At 47.3% G+C, this 21459-nt stretch overlaps 1 protein-coding gene across 16 annotated transcripts in view; it reads right to left on the bottom strand.

Moving 5' to 3' along the window:
* KIAA1217 (KIAA1217 ortholog) overlaps window positions 1-21459 on the bottom strand; it is a 484815-nt gene that overhangs the window by 108971 nt on the left and 354385 nt on the right. For all 16 annotated transcript variants that reach the window (XR_010988310.1, XM_068146315.1, XM_068146326.1 and 13 more), the window contains one exon: window positions 9603-9798. Coding sequence is in view for 15 of the 16 variants with exons in the window: in XM_068146315.1 (XP_068002416.1) it covers window positions 9603-9798 (196 nt within the window). In the remaining variant the exon portion in view is untranslated. The remainder of the gene's footprint in view (window positions 1-9602; window positions 9799-21459) is intronic.

Below are 21459 nucleotides of genomic sequence, written 5' to 3' on the forward strand. Positions count from 1 at the left end.
TTGACGATTTTTGGAGGTAGAATCTGTTAAGCACACAAATGCCTGCCTGGGAAAGCTCATATTCCACCCTTCCATTGAGTTGTCTTTCACAAATCAAGTAAGGACAATATGTGAAATAAAAAAGCATCTCAGCACTATGGTGTGTCAACAGGATGGCTAATTTTAATGCAAAATGTGTCAGGTAAAATGTGTGTTAGGAGCTTTTTTTCCTGTCCAAGTCCTAAAACTGTAATTTGAAGACATGTGTAAGAAGAGAAGGTTTAGCAAAGCAGGACAGGAACAGGGCTGTTACTTCAGAACAGTGTCATTTCCTAGGCTCTGTGTTTCAGTTCAATAACTGGAACTAGTTGTTTCAGGATGTTTTTCCTATAGATCTGCCAGCCCATGTTAATGCATCTGACCATGACAGCAAATATTTACATGATCTTTTTGCATGTTGGCTGCTTTGCATACTCTGTAAGAAGACAAGATAGGGAAGATTTCTTTAAGCTGACTGAATACATTAAAGCTATACTCAGTCTTGAACTGAAATGCAGTTCCCAGGGAATTTCTCTCCCATGAATTAAACTGAAGATCCTGCTGACTTCATTAGGCTTGAATCATGCCCTAAGGAATCAGAGAGGGCAGTGCCAATGCTAACAAACCACAGGCTTCTCTTGTAAAATCTATAGCCATTCACACATCTGCTGCCTGATTTAACATGCCTGTTCTAATTTCTAGCTCATAAATAGTAAATAACAATTAATTACCACCAATATAATACAGAAGTCCACCTTCAGCATTTCTGGTTTTCTGTGTAAGTCTTACAGGACATTGCATACACACATAGAGAGAGTTCTTCCTGCTGCTGGGTGATAGCTACCATGCCACTGTCCCACTGCAATTACAACATTGGTTTTCTTTTAAGCAGGCTTTGAGAAGCACCTGCAAGAAATGCTACCAAAATCTAGCTCTTACTATTAGAATCAGTAGGAGCATTTCCATAGAAGGTGGCAGCAAAGTAATTAGTCAGATACTAAAATCAGTGGCTGATAAAACTTCAGATTAGGGGACTAACACATAATATTTGGAATGCTGCATGATTGCTTAAGGCCCTCTGCATGCCAATCTGTAAGGGTTTGTGTTATTTTCCTTCTGAAAGTAATCCTCCAAAGGCAAATAAAATGCAAATGTGGGAAGGATCAGATATTTCTGCAGAGGCCTCTGCATGCTATTTAATTTTAGGCACAGGTTTATCAGGAAGAAGTCCAGTCATCCTCTACTCCTTATCCATCTGGACCACAGTGGCCAGAAGTCCTGGCTGGGACACCCAGAGAAGGTACTCACAACCCTCAAGCCATGAAGCTCCATCCTCTTCACTGACTTCTCAAACCCAATTCCTTATGCACTTACAGAAATCCCCCCTTGTACTACGCTCTCCTTCAATCCAGCACCCAGCCCTGGAGCACAGGATAACACAGGATGCTAGGGGTTGGAAGGGACCTCTCAAGATCATTGAGTCCAACTCCCCTGCCAGAGCAGGACCATAGAATCTAGAACAGGTCACACAGGAACACATCCAGACAGGGCTGGAAAGTCCCCAGAGAAGGAGACTCCACAACCTCTCTGGGCAGCCTGCTCCAGGGCTCTGGGACCCTTACAGTAAAGAAGTTCTTCCTCATGCTGAGATGGAACCTCCTGTGCTGTAATTTATATCCATTGCCCTTTGTCCTATCCCAGGGTGCAACTGAGCAGAGCCTGTCCCCTCCCTCAGGACACCCAGCCCTCAGATATTTATAGACATGTATTAAATCCTCTCTCAGCCTTCTCTTCAGACTGAACAGCCCCAGGGCTCTCAGCCAACTGTCATAAGGCAGTGCTCCAGTCCCGTCATTATCCTTGTAGCCCTCCATTGGACTCTCTCGAGTAGATCCCTGTCCCTCTTGAACTGGGGAGCACAAAAGACTCTCTCAAGTAGATCCCTGTCCCTCTTGAACTGGGGAGCCCCAAACTGGATGCAAAACTCCAGGTGAGGTCTCACCAGGGTAAAGATGTAGAGCCTGATTCTGTGGGAGCTGTTTCTGCGGTTGGAGGTTGTGATCACACCCTGCCCTTGGGGGCTGCCACCCATTGCATCAACCACCCTGCCCCTTGGTCACGACAGAGAGGATGCTGGTGCCAGGGCCATCATTTGCAAGGATGTGACACCCAAATGAAACCATCTGCCAGCCTTCATTCCTTTGTGGAGGCACCAGAGCAGCGACAGCAGCGAGCTGCAGTGCAGGCACACGCTGGCTGCTGGCATAACCTCACTGGGCGCTTGTCAGGTTCTGCTTCCTCCAGGCGAATTGCAAGTGAAATCTGACGAAAGCTTTTGAGCACCTTCCAGATTTCCAGAGCTGATTCTGGCTCTGACAGTTTTGCTAGATAATTTTTTTTTCCCCCCACAGCAATCACACTGGAATAACTCCCAGCTCTCAAACAGGGGATTTAAAAATACATTTAGTGTTTGCCTTGCAGAGCGAATTCATTTAGTTTAACATCTCGCTTTTGTCTCCAGGCTGCAGATTGCTCAGACAAGCGCTGATTTCTGATGGACCTCTGAGCCAAGAAAGAAAGGCCTTCACTTTGGAAACCTGGGCCCACCACTGGAAAACTGTTCTCTGGGTTGACTCCACATGAACACCACGTCCTATTGGATTAGTCCTGACTGACGCAGCCATGACGCTGGGGGAGCCAAAAATGCATTCTTGCTACATCCCTTTTGATGCTCTGTGTTAATTCAGACCACTATTTAAACCCATACTGACTTACATCTAGTTAGTAAAATAAGAACCTACATAAGGAACAGAATCACAGACTCACCAAGGTTGGAAGAGACCTCAAAGATCATCAAGTCCAACCTGTCACCCAACACCTCATGACTAAACCATGGCACCAAGTGCCACGTCCAACCCCCTCTTGAACACCTCCAGGGATGGTGACTCCACCACCTCCCTGGGCAGCACATTCCAATGGCTAACAACTCTCTCTGTGAAGAACTTTCTCCTCACCTCCAGCCTAAACTTCACTGGCACAGCTTGAGACTGTGTCCTCTTGTTCTGGTGCTGGTTGCCTGGGAGAAGAGACCAACCCCCACCCGGCAACAACCCTCCCTACAAGTGGGATATGTGTGTGCTTTATCAGAGTATCTTGGGTATCTGCAGCAGGTCACACTTCTCACTGATCCTGTCCTGGTTTTGTTGAAGTAAATGAGTCCATTACCTCTGGAATGTCAACCACAGCAGATTTGGGTCTACAAAAGACCAAACCCAGTATTTCCATCTCTTCCTGGAGTTTCCCATTTTAGTTTTGCCTTGCAGAAGGCAGTTCCCTCAAGCCTGTTGTTTAAGCCAGGATTGAGGGGGGGGGGTGTGTAATTACTTTATGCCTTTCTTTCTTCTGTCTTTTCTACCTCGAGTATTTGCAAGGTAGCTTCTCATGGTATAAAGCATTGAATAGACTCAGCCAGACTGAGAAAGTTGGGGCTGTTCAGTCTGCAGAAGAGAAGGCTCTGAGGAGACCTTCTTGTGGCCTTCCAATATCTGAAGGGGGCTCTGAGAAAGCTGGGGAGGGACTTTTGAGGGTGTCAGGGAGTGGCAGGACTTGGGGGAATGGAGCAATACTAGAAGTGGGTAGATTCAGGTTGGATGTTAGGAAGAAGTTCTTCCCCATGAGGGTGGTGAGACACTGGAACAGGTTGCCCAGAGAGGTGGTGGAAGCCTCATGCCTGGAGGTTTTTAAGGCCAGGCTGGATGTGGCTCTGAGCAACCTGACCTAGTGTGAGGTGTCCCTGCCCATGGCAGAGGGGGTTGGAACTAGATAATCCTCGAGGTCCCTTCCAACCCTGACAATTCTATGATTCTATGATAAAAGGTGAGTTTTTTAACACAATGGCATTGAGATATTCAATGTAAGAGTAATAAAAAGCCACAAAATTCACTCCCTTTCCTCACTGAAGTTCTGTTGGCTGAGGATCCAAACCTAATTTGTATTCAAATGTGATTAAATTTAAAAATGCATGGGGATGGGAAGGGAGATGTTTCTGCATGGCTTGTGTAAAACCATAAGAACAGAAATATTTTCATGACAATTAAAGCTGAAATCCCCAACAGTTTCCCTTTAAAAAGAAACCCAAACCCCCAAACCCCAAACACTGCCCTTGTACTGCTGGAAGTAAAACCAATCCTAACAGGGAGGCCCACAAAGAGTCTCAAAAGTAAGTTTTCCAACCATTACTCGTGGTGCTGCTGGAACACACTGGCAGAAAAGACTGAAAAGACATCATTGTAAAAGAAAGACATTGAAGGCTGCTAACCTAAAGCTGAACTATTTCAGGATAGTTTTTACACTGCCTTTTAAAGGAAACTATTTCACAGAATCACAGAATGTTAGGGGTTGGAAGGGACCTCAAAAGATCATCCAGTCCAACCCCCCTGTCAGAGCAGGATCAGCTAGAGCAGATCACACAGGAAATGTTATGAATAGTTGCTGGAACAACCTGAAGATGACAGATTGTGGAGTGATGACAGTTTATTACCTGGCTAGTGTGATGATCCCTTCAGCTACACACACAGCTGTGACCCCTCCTGGGATACAGGAGAGAAGAGGCTGAGCATCTGACTCCAGTTTCAAATCTAAAACCTCTCAACTGAAATGCTTCATATCACATTGCTTCCTCTTTCTTCCTTTTTTAATTTGCTTGTTTGTTTGCCTGCTCATGCTGAGATAAGCCAGGGTCTCCAGTTCTTGGGCCTTCAGTTCAAGAAGGACCTCAGGGAACTGCTTGAAAAAGTCCAGTGCAGAGCTACAAAGATGCTGAAGGGATTGGAACATCTGCCTGTGAGGAAAGGCTGAGGGAGCTGGGGCTCTTAAGCTTGGAGGAGACTGAGGGGTGACCTCATTCATGTTTATGAAGATGTGAAGGGTGAGTGTCAGGAGGACAGAGCCAGGCTCTGCTCACTGATGTCCAATGATAGGACAAGGCACAACGGGTGCAAGCTGGAGCAAAGGAGGTTCCACATGAACCTAGGGAGAATTTTTTTCCTTGTGGAGGTGACAGAGCCCTGGAGCAGGCTGCCCAGAGAGGTTGTGGAGTCTCATTTTCTGGAGACATTAAAAACCCTCCTGGATGTATTCCTGTGTGACCTGCTCTAGGCAGGGGGCTTGGACTGGATGATCTTTCAAGGTCCCTTCCAACCCCTCATGTTCGGTGATTCTCTGCAGACAGGCTGAGATAGGGTCTGAAATCCTGACCAATGCATAAAATGGTACACCTTAACATGACCATCCTCCATTAGGACCTGGACAACACATTTCAGGGTATGCCACAGGTGCTATAGAAAGAGTTTAAATTAGACTACTTAATAGTGAGTTTCCAGTTCTCTCATCTCTGATACTGTTAAACTGCAAAGGGCAGCAATGCTTATAGAATGTCCAGGATGGCTCCTGAATGAAGAACAGATGACTACAGCAGCACTTCTCAGACTGGAAAAGAGATGACCTGAGGGCAATGACAGGCCTGCAAAACCAGATGATGGCCCAGGAGGATCAGACGGCGATCTGATGTTTGCTGTCATTTCCAACACAAGGACAAGAGGGCATAACTTAGAGCAGATAAGCAAATACAAAACAAAGCAAGAGAGAAGCAATGGCTGGGCAGTAAACCAACAGAATCATGCTGCCAAAGTCACATCTGCACTGTTGTGGATGCAAAAAATTTACATGGGTTCAAAGGGAGACTGAACAAATACCTGGAGGAGACACTTCTTGTGGGTTATTATGCAGGCAGAAACCATTAACCAGGAAATCCCTAAGCTGGAGATAGCTTGAGGCTGGGAGACTACTTGGGGAAGGATACTTAGCCTGTTCTTACTCTTGCCTACACTAGCTGCCTATGGTCCTTCTTGGAGACAAACTATGGGGCCAGGTGGTCTCATCTAGCACAGCACTTCCTATGGTCCTGTTGCCAGGGTTATTCATAGTGATGAGCATTGAAGTCTTGTCCAGAAAGAAGGCTGTTGTATACACTACTGACAGCCACAAAGCTTTTTCTAGCTCAGCTTTTGGGGAAGAAAACCCTGCACGAAGCACTGGTGCATAGCAGGCTGCCCACTTTGATGTGCCCCCAAAGCTGTTTAGCAATACTCAGCTCACATCTGAAATAGAAGTTCAGAGCTGAGGTACCCTTCATAGCCTGGGGTGATCAATGAGTGATAGCTGAAACCCATATGCTGAGACTGGACTGAGAGTCACACAAAGACCTGCAAAAGCCCAATCTCTTTGACATCGTAGTGGAGCAGATGGATGTCTTCCAGAAATTCTCAGGCTGAAGCAGACCATTCTGAGGACACCCCAGCCAGCAGTGGTGTGTAGGCAGAGATGAATCCTCTCTGTGTATAATAAACACACATCTGCTGCACACTTGCCCTTAAAAACACCTCTAAAATTGTCTTGACCAGCTTGGAGTCTTCCCCATGAGGGTGGTCAGACACTGGCACAGGTTGCCCAGGGAAGTGGTAGAAGCCTGATCCCTGGATGTTTTTAAGACCAGGCTGGATGTGGCTGTGAGCAACCTGCTGTAGTGTGAGGTGTCCCTGGCCATGGCAGGGGGGTTGGGACTGGATGATCCTTGAAGTCCCTTCTAACCCTGACAGTTTGTGAGTCTGTGAAACTTTCAACCCAAAGAGCCTGTCGTATTGGTGGGCCAGTGGCTGTGGGACATCAGCAGTGTTGCTCCATGAGCTAACACAAGCAGGGATCAGACCCTTGTCCCCAGCCCTGCTGTTCTGCACCTGCCAGCTCTGGGGGTGGCAGGGACCCCTTCCAGCCTAGTTCTCATTCATTGTGGTTGTTGGATATTGTAATACCCTTGACAGAAAGTGAGAAAGAGGAGCACAGAAACACTGTGACGAGCTTACAAGCATGGTCTGATTTACAGCCCACCCCTTGGGTTATGTCACTCAGGATGTTGGGAGATGAGTCTACAGGAAAGCAGCAATTCAGTTTATTACCTTTGAGCAAAACCCTGCCTTCCTCAGCATTCCCATGCACATTACCTGCCTTCCCACAGCAGGGCAAATTGCTGCCTTGTCCCCCAGAAGCCCCAGCCTTTACTGGTACCATCCATCAGCTGACAGCAGCCTCCAGGACAAAATCCACCACCAGGAAAGGAGCTCTGTTTCACAGCTGGGATTAATTCAGCCCTGAGATATCACACAATCATACATACCATGCACTGGATTGCAAGGGACCTTCAAAGGCCATCTAGTCCAACCCCCCTGCAGTACGTGAGGACATTCCCAACTAGATCAGGTGCTCAGAGCCCCATCAAGCCTGACCTTGAATGCCTCCAGGGTTGGGGCCTCCCCCATCTGCCTGAGCAACCTGCTACAGTGTGCCACCACCTTCATAGTAAAAGACTTCTTCCTAATGTTTCGTCTAAATCTACCTCACTAGTTTAAAACCACCATCCCTTGTCCTGTCACTACATGCCTTTGGAAATGGCCCCTCCCCACCCTTCTTGCAGGCCCCTTCAAGTGCTGCAAGGCCACTATAAGGTCTTCCTGGAGTCTTCTTTTCTGCAGGCTGTACAACCCCAACTCTCTCAGCCTGTCTTCATAGGAGAGGTGCTCCAGCCCTCTGCTCATTTTTGTAACCATCTTCTGGACACACTCCATCAGGTTCACATCCTCCTTGGGAAGAATGAGAGCAGCAGAGCAGAGCTGCCCACCTGCACTGGCACATCACCTGTGTCACCATGCAGATGGAAGAGCACTGCCCCGAAGTAAAGGGCATCTCCATCAGACATCTGTTCAAATCCTCTGCCTGGAAAGCTGTTGCCACACAAATACCAAGCCTTGTCTCTGAGAGCTGGCTCTGTCAGGCAAGAATATCTCTAGGTTTCATCCAGCTAGGCTGGACCAAGATAATATAGATGATGAAGAGGTGTTGAAGTGAGAAAAGCCTGTGTCTCCTGTCTGAAAATGAGGGTGCAATAAGCTCACTGCCACACAGAGTGCAGGCATGGCAAAAAGGATTTGCAAGACTGAGTTTTAACATCAAGTCAGCATTTCATGCCAGAGTCTGCATCTTCCTCATGTATCATGTTCCCAGGACACTTACAGACCTTATGATAATTCCACCATTCCCCTAAGTTACCCAGTACCCCATACTGAGCTCATGCCCAGGGAACAAGCTGACATTAAAAATAATGTGCAGGCAAAGTCTTCACTTTTTCAACTTTTTCCATTATTTGCCTTTGACAACTCCCTGAAAGGAGGCTGGAATGAGCTGGGGGGTGGTCTCCTCTCCCTAGTCTCAGGTGATAGAAGGAGAGGAAATGGCCTGAAACAGTGCCAGGGGAAGTTTACATTGGAGATTAGGAAAAATTTCTTTGCTGCAAGAGTGGTCAGGCATAGGAACAGGCTGCCCAGGGAGGTGGTGGAGTCATTATTCCTGGGGGTGTTCTAAAAAACCACATAGACAGGGCACTTCACAACATGGCTCAGAGGGCACGGTGGTGTTGGATAAATGGTTGAACTTTGCTATATTAGAGGGCTCCTCCAACCTTAATGATTCTAGGAGTCTTTAGACTTAGAATAGAATAGAGTAAACCAGCTTGGAAGAGACCTTCAAGATCATCGTGTCCAACCTACCATCCAACACCATCTAATAACTAACCCATGGCACCAAGCACCCCATCAAGTCTCCTCCTAAACACCTCCAATGATGGTGACTCCACTACCTCCCTGGGCAGCACATTCCAATGGGCAATCACTCTCTCTGTGTAGAACTTCTTCCTAACATCCAACCTAAACTTCCCCTGGGGCAGCCTGAGACTGTGTCCTCTTGTTCTGGTGCTGGGTGCCTGGGAGAAGAGACCAACCTCTGCCTGTCTACAACCTCCCTTCAGGTAGTTGTAGACAGCAATAAGGTCTCCCCTGAGTCTCCTCTTCTCTAGGCTAAGCAACCCCAGCTCCCTCAGCCTCTCCTCATAGGGCTGTGTTCCAAACCCCTCACCAACTTTGTTGCCCTTCTCTGGACATGTTCCAGCAACTCAATATCCTTCCTGAACTGAGGGGCCCAGAACTGGACACAGTACTCAAGGTGTGGCCTAACCAATGCAGTGTACAGGGGCAGAATGACCTCCCTGCTCCTGCTGGCCACACAGTTCCTGATCCAGGCCAGGATGCCATTGGCCTTCTTGGCCACCTTGGCACACTGCAGGCTCATGTTCAGCCTACCATTGACCAGTACCCCCACGTCCCTCTCTGCCTGGCTGCTCTCCAGCCACTCTGACCCCAGCCTGTAGCACTGCATGGGGTTGTTGTGGCCAATGTGCAGAACCCAGCACTTGGATGTGTTCAATCTCCTGCCCTTGGACTCTGCCCATCTGTCCAGCCTGTCGAGGTCCCTCTGCAGAGCCTCTCTACCCTCCAGCAGATCAACTCCTGCCCCCAGCTTGGTGTCATCAGCAAATTTACTGATGATGGTCAATAATACCATTGAAAAACTCTTTTGAATGCCCAAATGGAGAACACAGGCTAGAAGTGGAGAGGAGAAGGATTGCAGAAAGGTCTTACCCAGCGATCTCTCCTTGGTTTGGTTTGCCGAGCGCACCACGGGAAGGCTCGCCCGCGTGCGGCTGCCCCTGGAGAAGGGGCTTGGAGAATCCCCCTCGGACATGGCCTCTAAGGAATCAGCAGATGCTTCAGAGAGGTGTTCTGCCTGGTCTCCCAGAGTGGGCTGCGGGCTCTGGCACGGCTTTGGGCTTCTAGTCTGCAAAACAGAGTATTTCCATTGTTGGTATGCTGAAACTGGAATAGAGGGGGGGAAACAAAGCAAAGAAAGAGCAGGAGGGAGAAGTTCAAACTTCTTCCAATATTGGAATGCTGAAGGTCACTTCTGTGTGGGTTATTTAGGAAAACAGTGTCCTTGGGTATTCTGCTATGGATTTTATACTTGTACACCCACACACTGCAAATTTTGTTGCTAACAAGGCCCTGAGGATAAGACATGTGCTGAGGAGATGCACGGTAATGCCACTCCTTGCTGCTGCTCAAACAACCACTACAGCAAAGACATATCCACACACTTATGTGGACAAGTCTGCTAAGAGAAATCCTCTGAGGAGGAATATTGCAATGTAGCTGCAAGCTATCAATCTCCTCAGCATATTCTGCTGGGCCACCAGGTCATGCAGCACAGCCAAAATAACCATCCAATACTTCTAGCTGAAATCACAAATTATTAGTTTGCTTGCACCAGTGAGTAAAATCAGCACGTTGCATCAGCACAAATCAGAAATGTCTTCATTAACTGACCAAATTATCCATGGGTTTTACTGGGCAATCATAGCAGTAAATTGCTAAACACAGTATCTGGAAAAAGCTGACTCTCTCAGGCAGGGGAGAGGAATGGTTTAACTTACACACTTCTACTGACTCCTCTCTGTAGAAGCTATACCTAACAAACTTACACTCGATAGGAGACATAGAGTCCTGGGTATTGTATTGGTTTGTGCACATCCTAAGTGCTTTCTACAAAGAGATGTTGCTTTAAGAAGCAAACTCAAGACTATATAGTGAAACTCCCTCAACCACATACTGCTGTTACTCAGGCTTCAAACTCGAGAGGGGCAGATTTATATTGGCTATTAGGAAGAGGTTCACAGGTTGCCCACGGATGTAGTTGGGTCCCTGTCCCTGTAGATATTCAAAGTGGGGCTTGACAGGGCTCTGGGCAGCCTGATCTAGTTGAGGATGTCCCTGCTGAGTGCAGAGAGGGTTGGACTGGATGACCTTTGGAGGTCCCTTCCAACCCAGACCATTCTGTGATTCTAAGAATAATTTTCCAGTCTCTTAAGCAAACTCTGCACCACAACAAACTGGAACAGACACTGTACAAGCAGCGATTCAAATCCAAGCAAGCTTACTCTGTCCCCAAACCAGGGTGAAAATATGAACTATAAATATGAAATATAAAGAACTATAATCAGCACCAGACACAAGGTGTCACAAAACATATGGTTTCCTCTTCCCTATCATTAAAGGGATGATGCCAGTACATTCAAAAAGAAATCCCCTGTATTAAAATCTGCTTCAGCTCTAGGTTTGAGGATGCTGTCAAGACCAAGAAAAGATTTTGCTGCTTTCTGGGAAGTCAGGATGACATATCTGGCTGACATCTGCTTCCTTCAGTGGTTTTTCAAGTGAAGTGAGGTGAGATCCTTTTCAGCAATAGCATGCACCGAACAGTATTCCCTGTGTGACCTGGAATGTATGAGGAACTTTGCCTTTCACTAGATTTTCATTAGCTGGCTGCTGTTGCCATGTTGTTCAGTTGCTCACAAGCTACAATAGATTAGAAGTGCCTCACAAGAAAGCTAAATCCTCCTGAACTGTTCACTTTTGCACTACTAATACTAACATATTGATTATCCCATGTCCTGCAGTGAAATTTTTCAAGAGCATTGAATTCTTGCTGGACTTAAGGCTAAGAACATTTGTTCTGAGCAAAGGAAAACGTGCTCTGAAGTGCCTGTGGCATGGTCAGCACCAGTCTGCAGCTTGTGAATACAGGGACTTGTACCTGAAAACTTGCAGAGGTGACAAGTGGCCTGCAAACACAGAGAAAGAATTTGGTTAGTCAGGACTTCTTCATTCAGCTTGCCAAAATGGCTTGGGAACCACCACTGCTGGAGTGTTTTATTTACACAGGCTTATTCCAGGAGCAGATTCATAGATTCATACAATGTTAGGGGTTGGAAGGGACTTCCAGAGATCACTGGGTCCAACACCCCTGCCAGAACAGTGATAGGACTAGGGGGAATGGAATGAAGCTGGAGGTGGGGAGATTCAGGCTAGATGTGAGGAGGAGGTTCTTCACCATGAGAGTGGTGAAACCCTGGAATATGTTGTCCAGGGAGGTGGTCGAGGCCCCGTCCCTGGGGGTGTTTAAGAGCAGGCTGGATGAGGCTCTGTCCAGCCTGATCTAGTGTGGGGTGTCCCTGCCCATGGCAGGGGGGTTGGAACTAGATGATCCTTGTGGTCCCTTCCAACCCTGAATGAAACTATGAAACTATGAAACAGGATCACCTAGGGCAGGTCACACAGGAACATATCCATGTGGATTTTGAAAGTCTCCAGAGAAGAAGACTCCACAGCCTCTCTGGGCAGCCTGTTCCAGTGCTCCATCTCCCTCACAGTGTCTCCTCATGCTGAGTTGGAACTTCCTGAGTTCTAACTTCTATCCATTTATTTCTTGTCCTACCACTGGGTGCCACTGAAAAGAGCCTGGCACCCTCCTCTTGAGACCCATCCCTCAGATATTTATAGACATTAATAAGATCCCCTCTCAGCCTTGCCCAAGTGATTACAGCTTTGTATCTCCTTGTAATGACGAACAACTTATATGTAGGTATTCATTAAGAGGGAGCTAGAAGGCACTTAACTCTCATGCTCTAGAAAGCCATAACTAAAACCAGATGCAAAAACCCCCAAACTAATAAAAAAACCAAACCAAACCAACAAAAGGCAACTCTATCAACCTGCAAAAAGCTCTTTGACTCCAGAGTTTGTTGGGAAGGGATTGCTTTTGTTTCTTTAAGAAAAGAAAACATTCTGATAATAGGAACCAAGCTTATTTTGCTTCACCTTAGCTTATTTTTGTTTCTCTTCCACTTGAATCCCCAGATGTCATTTGAGACCCTCAGCTCCATGTGTGCAGTGTATTGATACATGGGAACAGGTGCATATTTCAGCAGTAAGGGGATACTTCATTGCCAGAAGCAGAACACACAGCTTTGGCTTGTGCAGTTGCCCAGCCTATCTTGTCAGTGGGCAGATGGAGCCAACCTCTGCAATGCTGTGTTGGCCCTGGGGCAAGTCCTGAGGACCTAATATACAGCATCTCAGAGTCCTCTGCCATCACTACTGTGACTAAATGCATTGGGTCTGGCTGAGAGAAGAAATCCTTCACCATGAGGGTGGTGAGACACTGGAGCAGGTTGCCCAGGGAGGTGATGGAAGACTCATCCTTTTTTAAGGGCAGGCTGGATGTGGCTGTGAGCAACCTGATCTAGTGCGAGGTGTCCTTGCCCATGGCAGGGGGGTTGGAACTGGCTGATCCTTGAGGCCCCTTCCAACCCTAACAATTCTATGAGATGGAGGTAACATTTCCCACAGCAGACCTCACAGTGCTGTGCTATGTATCGATAGCTAGAAGGTGCTGATAACACACCAGCAGTTTGTCTGCTGTTGAGCAGTGCTCACACGGCATCAAGGTTGTCTCTTCAGCATTCCACCTCTCCTCGAACAGCAGGCTATGGATGGGCAAAATCTTGGGTGGGGATATAGCCAAGACAGCTGACCCAGAGTGGCCAAAGGGATAGTCCACACCATGTGATGTCTGCTCAGCAGTGAAAGCTAATGAGGGAGCAAGGCAGCATTTGTTGCTATGGTATTTGTTTTCTGGAGCAACCACTCTGTGCTCTGAAGCCCAGCTTCCCAGGAAGTGGCTGGACATCATCTGCTGAAGGGAAGCAGAGAATAAATGTTTTGTCTTCCTTTGCTTCCATGTGTGGCCTTTGCTTTTGCTTTATTAAACTGCCTTCATCTTGACCCAGGAGGTATTTTCTCACTTTCTCCCTGTTCTGTCTTGCTGAAGAGGGGAGTGACAGAGTGACTTTGGTGGCCACCTGGCATCCAGCCAAGGCCAGCCCAGCACAGTAAAGAAAAGACCTTTTTTGCCAGGCCTCATTCCTCACTCCCAATACTGCGGCCCCAAAAGGCACAGCAGAGCCTTCTGAAGCAAGGAAGCAGCACACCACAGCTTCTGCTCAGATGTAAATTCCAGCCCTCCTCTTCACATACACCACTGCAAACCCACAGTAGCTCCACTCTGGTAAGTGGAGTAACAGAAACTTCAAACCAATGCAAGTTATTAACAAGATCCATCACACACACACACATACTGTTCAGGGAAGGCTCCAAGCTATCTGTCATACTCTGCTCATGTGAATGCTGCATTTCAGGAGTAACTCTGAATTTGAATCAGATTAGGAAATGATCCTCAAGGAGAGCAACATCAGTGGCTGTTCCAGAAACTGGGAAATATCAGTGCAGAGCATAAGCATTTCCAAAAGAAATATTCACCACATAGCTCGTATTTCAGGATCCATCAGAACCCAGCTAGAGTCACAGTGGAGACTGCTGTCATGAGAGTCAGGATAGGGCTGCAGCTCCATGGTGCACAAGCCAAATGAAAGCAGTGACTGAGACCTGATGGAGTGGGTCCAGAGGAGGGCCATGAAAATGATCAGGGGGTTGGAGCACCTCTGCTACAAAGGCAGACTGAGGGAGCTGGGACTGTTCAGCCTGGAGAAGAGAAGGCTCTGGGGAGACCCAATAATGACCTTCCAGTACTTGAAGGGGGTCTGCAAGAAGGATGGAGAGAGACTATTTACAAAGGCCTGTGGTGACAGCAATGGCTTCCAACTAGAGAAGAGCAGATTTAGATTGGATGTTAGGAACAGGGTTTTTACCATGAGGGTAGTGAAACACACAGCTTGCTGTCAGCTGCTTCAGGAGAGGAATCTTACCATACACATTTTTGAAGCTGCTAGCATTCCTGACGGTGTACAAATGGTAAACAAAGACATCAGAGAATAACAGAGCAGCAGTAAAATCATCCTTCCTAATCACATGCTCTGAAGAACACACTTAGCATAGGCAAAAAACACCAAACCAAACCACTGGAGAGCCTTCTTGACATTGCAAATAAAGAAAAATACAAGAAAAATGGGCATATGCTTTCCTTGACCTTCAAGTAAAGTATCTGACCTGTAAATGGTGCTGAAGATGGCTACAGGACATGTGACAGACTGAAAATCTGTGTACAAACAGGCTGTGTTTAGGGTATGAGTTTATTCATTCTGAAATATTACAGAATCACAGAATCAACCAGGTTGTAAAAGACCTCAGAGATCATCAAGTCCAACCTATTACCTAATACCTAACACCTCCTGACAAATAAACCATGGCTCCAGTGCCACATCCAGTCTTTTTTTGAACACCTCCAGGGATGGTGACTCCACCACCTCCCTGGGCAGCACATTCCAATGGCCAATTACTGTTTCTGGGAGGAACTTTCTCCTCACCTCCAGCTTAAACTTCCCCTGGCACAGCTTGAGACTGTGTCCTCTTGTTCTGGCGCTGGTTGCCTGGGAGAAGAGACCAATCCCTACCTGGCTACAACCTCCCTTCAGGTAGTTGTAGAGAGCAATAATTTCTCCCCTGAGCCTCCTCTTCTCCAGGCTAAACAACCCCAGCTCCCTCAGCCTCTCCTCACAGGGCTGTGCTCCAGACCTCTCCCCAGCTTTGTTGCCCTTCTCTGGACACATTCAAGAGTCTCAATGTCCTTCTAAAACTGAGGAGCCCAGAACTCAAGGTGTGGCCTAACCAGTGCTGAGCACATGAGCTCTTACTACTGCAACAAGTATATTTCTATCAGACCCAAATTATGGATGGATCTGCTTTTTCCCAAGATACAGAGTCTTTGGGGTCTCATATTAGCAGAGCTACCAAGTTTTACTTGCCTGGACGTGCTAGTAGGGGTATATTACTCTTGGAGGGAAAGTGAGTACTGCCCACATGCTCTTATTCCTAAGCATTTATTCTAACAGTGTTTCCATAGCACTTTCTCAGCAAAGCCAAATCCTTCTCCATGTCTGTACAAGGTGAGGTTCCTATTACATCTGTGCCATGGATGCATTTGGCTACTCTCTCTCACTGGGGGCATGGGGGGTGAGGAGATGATTCAGCAGCTGAATGCAACATAAAACCATCTTTCATGACAAGCTTGCTTTTCTCTCTGTGTCATTTCACCATCAGGAAATGAAAAAAAATCTATGGCATCTTCCTTTCAGACACCATCAGTTGGAAATGGGAGCAGGTGCAGGTCACCATCTAGGTTGGATGTGGCTCTGAGCAGCCTGATCTAGTGTGAAGTGTCCCTACCCATGGCAGGGGGGTTGGAACTAGATGATCTTTGAGGTCTCTTCCAACCCTAACAATTCTATGATTCTATGAGTCTACATTCTCCAGAGCTGAAGAGAGCAGGAGGGCAGCTGCCCCCTCAACACCATATAGCCTGTAGGAGTTATTTCTCCCATTCCCCAATGCTACTGGGATCTCCCTGGCTTTTATTTCTGTACTTCAAACACAAATGTTTCACTGTTTGCTGCTGAATCAATGACAACAAGTTACAGAGCTGGTCCTTGCTCACAATCAGTCTCAGTTTGGTGGCAATCTTAATTTCCAAGGGATGAGTGGCCAGAAGTCTCCTCCTTGACAAGCAGAGACACAGTGCCTGAGCCACAGTTGCCCACCATCCTGAGCACTGAACCAAGGCACCCCACTTGCCTGCAGCCTCCCTGACCTTGAGTCACAGAATCACTGGAAGGCTGGAAAAGACCTTCTATAATGCTGGAAATGACCTTTAAGATCATCAAGTCCAACTGTAACCCAACTGCCATGACCACCTAACCATATCCTGAAGTGCCACATGTACACACTTCTGGAGCACTTCCAAGGACAGAACGTCCTAGGTGGCATGTTCCAACACCTCATCACACTCCCAGTACAGAATTTTTTCCTAATGTCCAGTCTAAATCTCCCCTGGCACAGCTTAAACCCATTTCCTCCCATCCTATTGCTTGTGACCTGGGAGAAGAGACCAATACCAGCCTCATTACAACCTCCCTTCAGGTAGTTGTAGACAGCAATAAGGTCTCCCCTTAGCCCCCTCTTCTCCAGACTAAACAACCCCAGCTCCCTCAGCCATTCCATGTGTGACATGCCCTCCAATCTCCTCACCAGCCTAAGAATGATTAAGGTTGGAGAAGACCTCAGATTATCAAGTCCAGCCATCGACCTAACACAACCATGCTCACTAAACCATGTGCTGAAGGGCCTTGTCTACTTGGTGTTTTAACACCTCCAGGGATGGTGACTCCACCACCTCCCTGGGCAGCCTGTTCCAATGCCTGACCACCTTTGCAGCAACGAATTTTTCCCTAATCTCCAACTTAAGCCTCCCCTGGCACAGTTTTAGGACATTTCCTCTCCTTCTATCACCTGATACTGGGGAGAAGAGACCAAGCCCCACTTGGCTCCAGCCTCCTATCAGGGAGCTGTAGAGAGCAATGAGGTCTCCCTCAGCCTCTTCTCCAAACTAGAGAAACTCAGTTCCCTCACCTGCTCCTCACCATGCCAAGTGGTTGTTTTAGTTATTCTGTCTGGAAAAGAGAAGGCTCTGAGAAGAACCTTATTGTGGCCTTCCAGTATCTGCAGGGGGCTACAAGAAAGCTGAGGAGGGACTTTTGAGGGTGTCAGGGAGTGATAGGACTAGGGGGAATGGAGCAAAACTAGAAGTGGGTAGATTCAGATTGAATGTTGAGAAGAAGTTGTTCCCCATGAGGGTGGTGAGACACTGGCACAGGTTGCCCAGGGAGGTGGTGGAAGCCTCATGCCTGGAGGTTTTTAAGGCCAGGCTGGACGTGGCTGTGAGCAACCTGCTGTAGTGTGAGGAGTCCCTGGCCATGGCAGGGGGATTGGGACTGGATAATCCTTGAAGTCCCTTCCAACCCTGACAATTCTATGATTCTATGACAATTCTAGGAATTTCTCTGAAGGCAGAACTCCTCTCTGCTTACGACAGGATCATCGCTCTCTATATTCTCTGATGCTAACCCCAATTTCTTTCACCTAGTGGAAAAAATGATGTGGCAGAATCTCTCTGCTGTATTTTTAGGTTGGAATGATATCCAAATCATCCCAAAAATCTGCACATTTCCCCAGGAGCCTTGCTAGCTTCTGTTGGTGGCCAGCTGCATGCTCCCTGCTGTGGCAAGCTGCCAAAACTCGTTTCTTTTAATCCTCAGTGCTGGGAATCACGGAGCAGGAGGTCCACAGACAGCTGACTCCTGCTCACTCTTCACAAGACCATGGCTCAGCCTTCAGCAGGGTGATCCCCAGAGTTAGCAGCATTTTTCCCCTCCCCCCGAAGCTCTAAGTGGCTGACACGAAGCAACGTTTTCCACGTCTAACTGTGAGCACCCAGATAAACCGAAGCCTGTTTTTCAGGAAAACTAGGTGTTTACAGTAAAGTTATTCATTAGAGGCAATAAAAGCTGTAGGTGCTCAGCACTTAGGCTGCCAGGCTTCTCATTCAGATGTTTAATTGGAGGAACTTGCATTTGAAAATGTTGCCCTAAGGAACTCAGCAGCCCGTCTAAGAGCGGCTTAATTGGTCCAGACAAGTCCAGACTGAAATATGCAACATGCTGTGGCATCTCTTCGGAGCACATGAAACTTCAGGGGAAAAAGAAAAACCCCAAGCCATGTCAGAGTGTAAAAATATTTCTCAGCACGTTTCTGTCCAAATTTGATTTGGTTTCTTTTTTTTTTTTCTCTTTCTACAAATGGCATCCTGAGATTTTAGGGTAGAAACTGACAGAGAAAACGAAGAGTGCAAAAAACTAATGGATGAGGAAAAAAAATCACACTGAAGAAATCTTTCATTCTACACTAGCTCTCTGCTTTAGTATTTTCTGATATGAAGTAGTTATAGAATCATAGAGTTAGTTTCATAAAATTGTCAGGGTTGGAAGGCTCAGCCAGTTCCAACCTCCCTGCCATGGGCAGGGACACCTCACACTAGATCAGGCTGCCCAGTGCCACATCCAGCCTGGCCTTAAAAGCCTCCAGGGATGAGGCTTCTACCACCTCTCTGGGCAACCTGTTCCAGTCTCTCAACACCCTCAAGGGGAAGAACTTCTTCCTAATTGTTAGGGTTGGAAGGGACCTCAAGGATCATCTAGTTCCAAACCCCCTGCCATGGGCAGGGACACCTCACATCCAGCCTGGCCTTAAAAGCCTCCAGGGATGAGGCTTCTACCACCTCTCTGGGCAACCTGTACCAGTGTCTCACCACCCTCATGGTAAAAAACTTCTTCCTAACATCCAATCTGAATCTGATTTATCTGTGCCAGCCAAATTTAAAGAGTGACTGATCACCTCACTGGTTTTTTTGTTCCCCACAAAGGCTTCTATGGCTTTATCATGAAGGTATCTTCCAACCTGGTCTATTCTATTCTATTCTATTCTATTCCATTCCATCCTATCCCATCCTATCCTATCCTATCCTATCCTATCCTATCCTATCCTATCCTATCCTATCCTATCCTATCCTATCCTATCCTATCCTATCCTATCCTATCCCATCAATTCTGCTCCCAGCAAAACTTTGCTCTTTCACAGCCTCGGTCACATTCCTGCATCATAGCTTCAGTTTCTTATGACTTTGTTTAAATAAGTTATCCATGAATTCCATCCTGGACATCAAGATTTGTCTTAATTAAAATCTTCTGGCAGTTTCAGTTGGAAGCTATTTCTCTTTTCCCTCCTAAAAAGCCTACTGTGAAGTATTCATGAGGCAGCATGACCTCTTGTTCCATCCGGGAGATGGCTGCGTTTCATCAGCAGCAGGGTGAGGTAACTCCTACCTACACAATCCCCACAACTGTCATGAGAACCCTGAAGATTAAAAGGGTTGATTTACACAAAAATTGTCATTATGCTGATTAAAGGGGAAAGATCTTTACATGCTTAAAACCACATGCAAAAACAAAGAGGGGGAGAGGAGAAAAAAAAAAGGGAATATATATATATACCAGATGCCTGAAAGTACCTAGAGGATGCTGTGTTCTGATACAATAAAACGATTCTCTACCCATCCCTGCTCTCCCACACATGTCCCTAAGGAAAATAGGAGGAGGGTCTGGTTTTTGTGGTGTCTGTTTCCCAAAGCAATGTAACACCATGCAGCAGTCCTGGAAAAACCTGTTCTGTGTTTCTGCAGGCTAAGAAGGAGTCCTTCCTTAACGTGCTGCTTCAAAAATAAATGAAAAGGGGGGAAAAAAAAACCCAAGAGCCACCAACACAAAGGCTGCCGAGTGGGACCATTAGCTTCGGGGCAGGGTGTGAGCTGCCCTCTGTGTGGGCCAGCCCAGTGGGTGCTGCCAGCCTCCAGCAAGAACAAACACCCTGGCAAAGCAAGAGGGAGGCAGAGCTGCCACTGGCAGTGGCACACCCACGCCGACATCGGGACTTATTTTTAGCCACCACTCATGGAAGTAAATGTGTGGTGAAGCACTTATCAGCCAGCTGTGTGCTGGGCTGCATCAGAAGTGTGACCAGCAGGATGAGTGCCCCTCTATTCTGCTCTGCTGAGACCCAAATGGTTCTGGGGGTCCCAACACAAGAAGGACAGGGAACTGTTGGAGTGGCTCTAGGAGGCCACAAAGATGACCAGAGGGCTGGAGAACCTCCCCTGTGGGGTCAGGCTGAGAAAGTTGGGGCTGTTCAGTCTGGAGAAGAGAGGGTTCCAGGGATACCTTATAGCAACCTTCCAGTACTCAAAAGTTGCTCCAGGAGAGCTGGGGAGGGACTTTTTACGACGGCTTGTAGTGATAGGACAATGGCTTTGAGCTGGAAGAGGGGAGATTCGGACTGGAGATGAGGAAGAAATTCTTTATAGTGAGGGTGGTGGGATACTGGAGCAGGTTGCCCAGGGAGGCTGTGGATGTTCCATCCCTAGAGGTGCTCCCGGCCAGGTTGGTTGAAGGCCTTGGGCAACCTGGTCTAGAGGAAGGTGTCCCTGGCCATGGCAGGGTGGTTAGAACTGGATGATCCTTAAGGTCCCTTCCAACCCAACCCAATCCAATCTATGATTCGGTGATTCTTATTCTGGCACCTGGGAGGAGTTAGGGATCTACTGCAAGAGAAATGCTGTAAACCTTTTCCTGCTCCTCTCTTCCAACATTTCTTGGTGCCCTTTCACTTCCTTTTCCCTCCCTCGAGGCCATCTCCTTGGTAATGGCAGAAGCCTTTCCGCTCTCCACATCTCTGCCTCTCCCACCCTTCCCTCTGGCTGGCATGTTTATTGGCCTCCTTAACTCCTGGAAAAGGAAACAAACCAAATTGGGAAGCAACAAATCAGGTGCAAATAGGCTGCTGTGCACTCTGCATGCTCAAGGGCTCATTCCTGGCTCAGAGCACGTGTTGGTGCTTTTGTGCTCCACTTGTGACTGCAGTGGAAGGAACACAGAGGCACACTTGACGTGAGTATCCAAAAGGCATGTGCACAGGCACTGCCTGGGTGGGCAAAAAAAGTTCCTGTCATAGACATCCGCTATGTAAGGTGTTACAAAGCACACTGAAATGAAGAGGAGCTCAGTGGGAAGGAAGGTGAGATGCAGGTGACTGCACAGGTGCACAGTGTAGATAAACAAAAACCATTCTGCAAGTTGCAGAACTAAGCCTTTTTTGCAGGTCAAACACAAAAATATTTATCCTCTCGCCTCCAGAGCTGTCCTTA

The sequence above is a fragment of the Melanerpes formicivorus genome, unplaced genomic scaffold, assembly GCF_026170545.1.
Source record: "Melanerpes formicivorus ecotype bairdi unplaced genomic scaffold, bMelFor1.0.p_v2 SCAF_13, whole genome shotgun sequence".
Classification (NCBI taxonomy): Eukaryota; Metazoa; Chordata; class Aves; order Piciformes; family Picidae; genus Melanerpes; species Melanerpes formicivorus.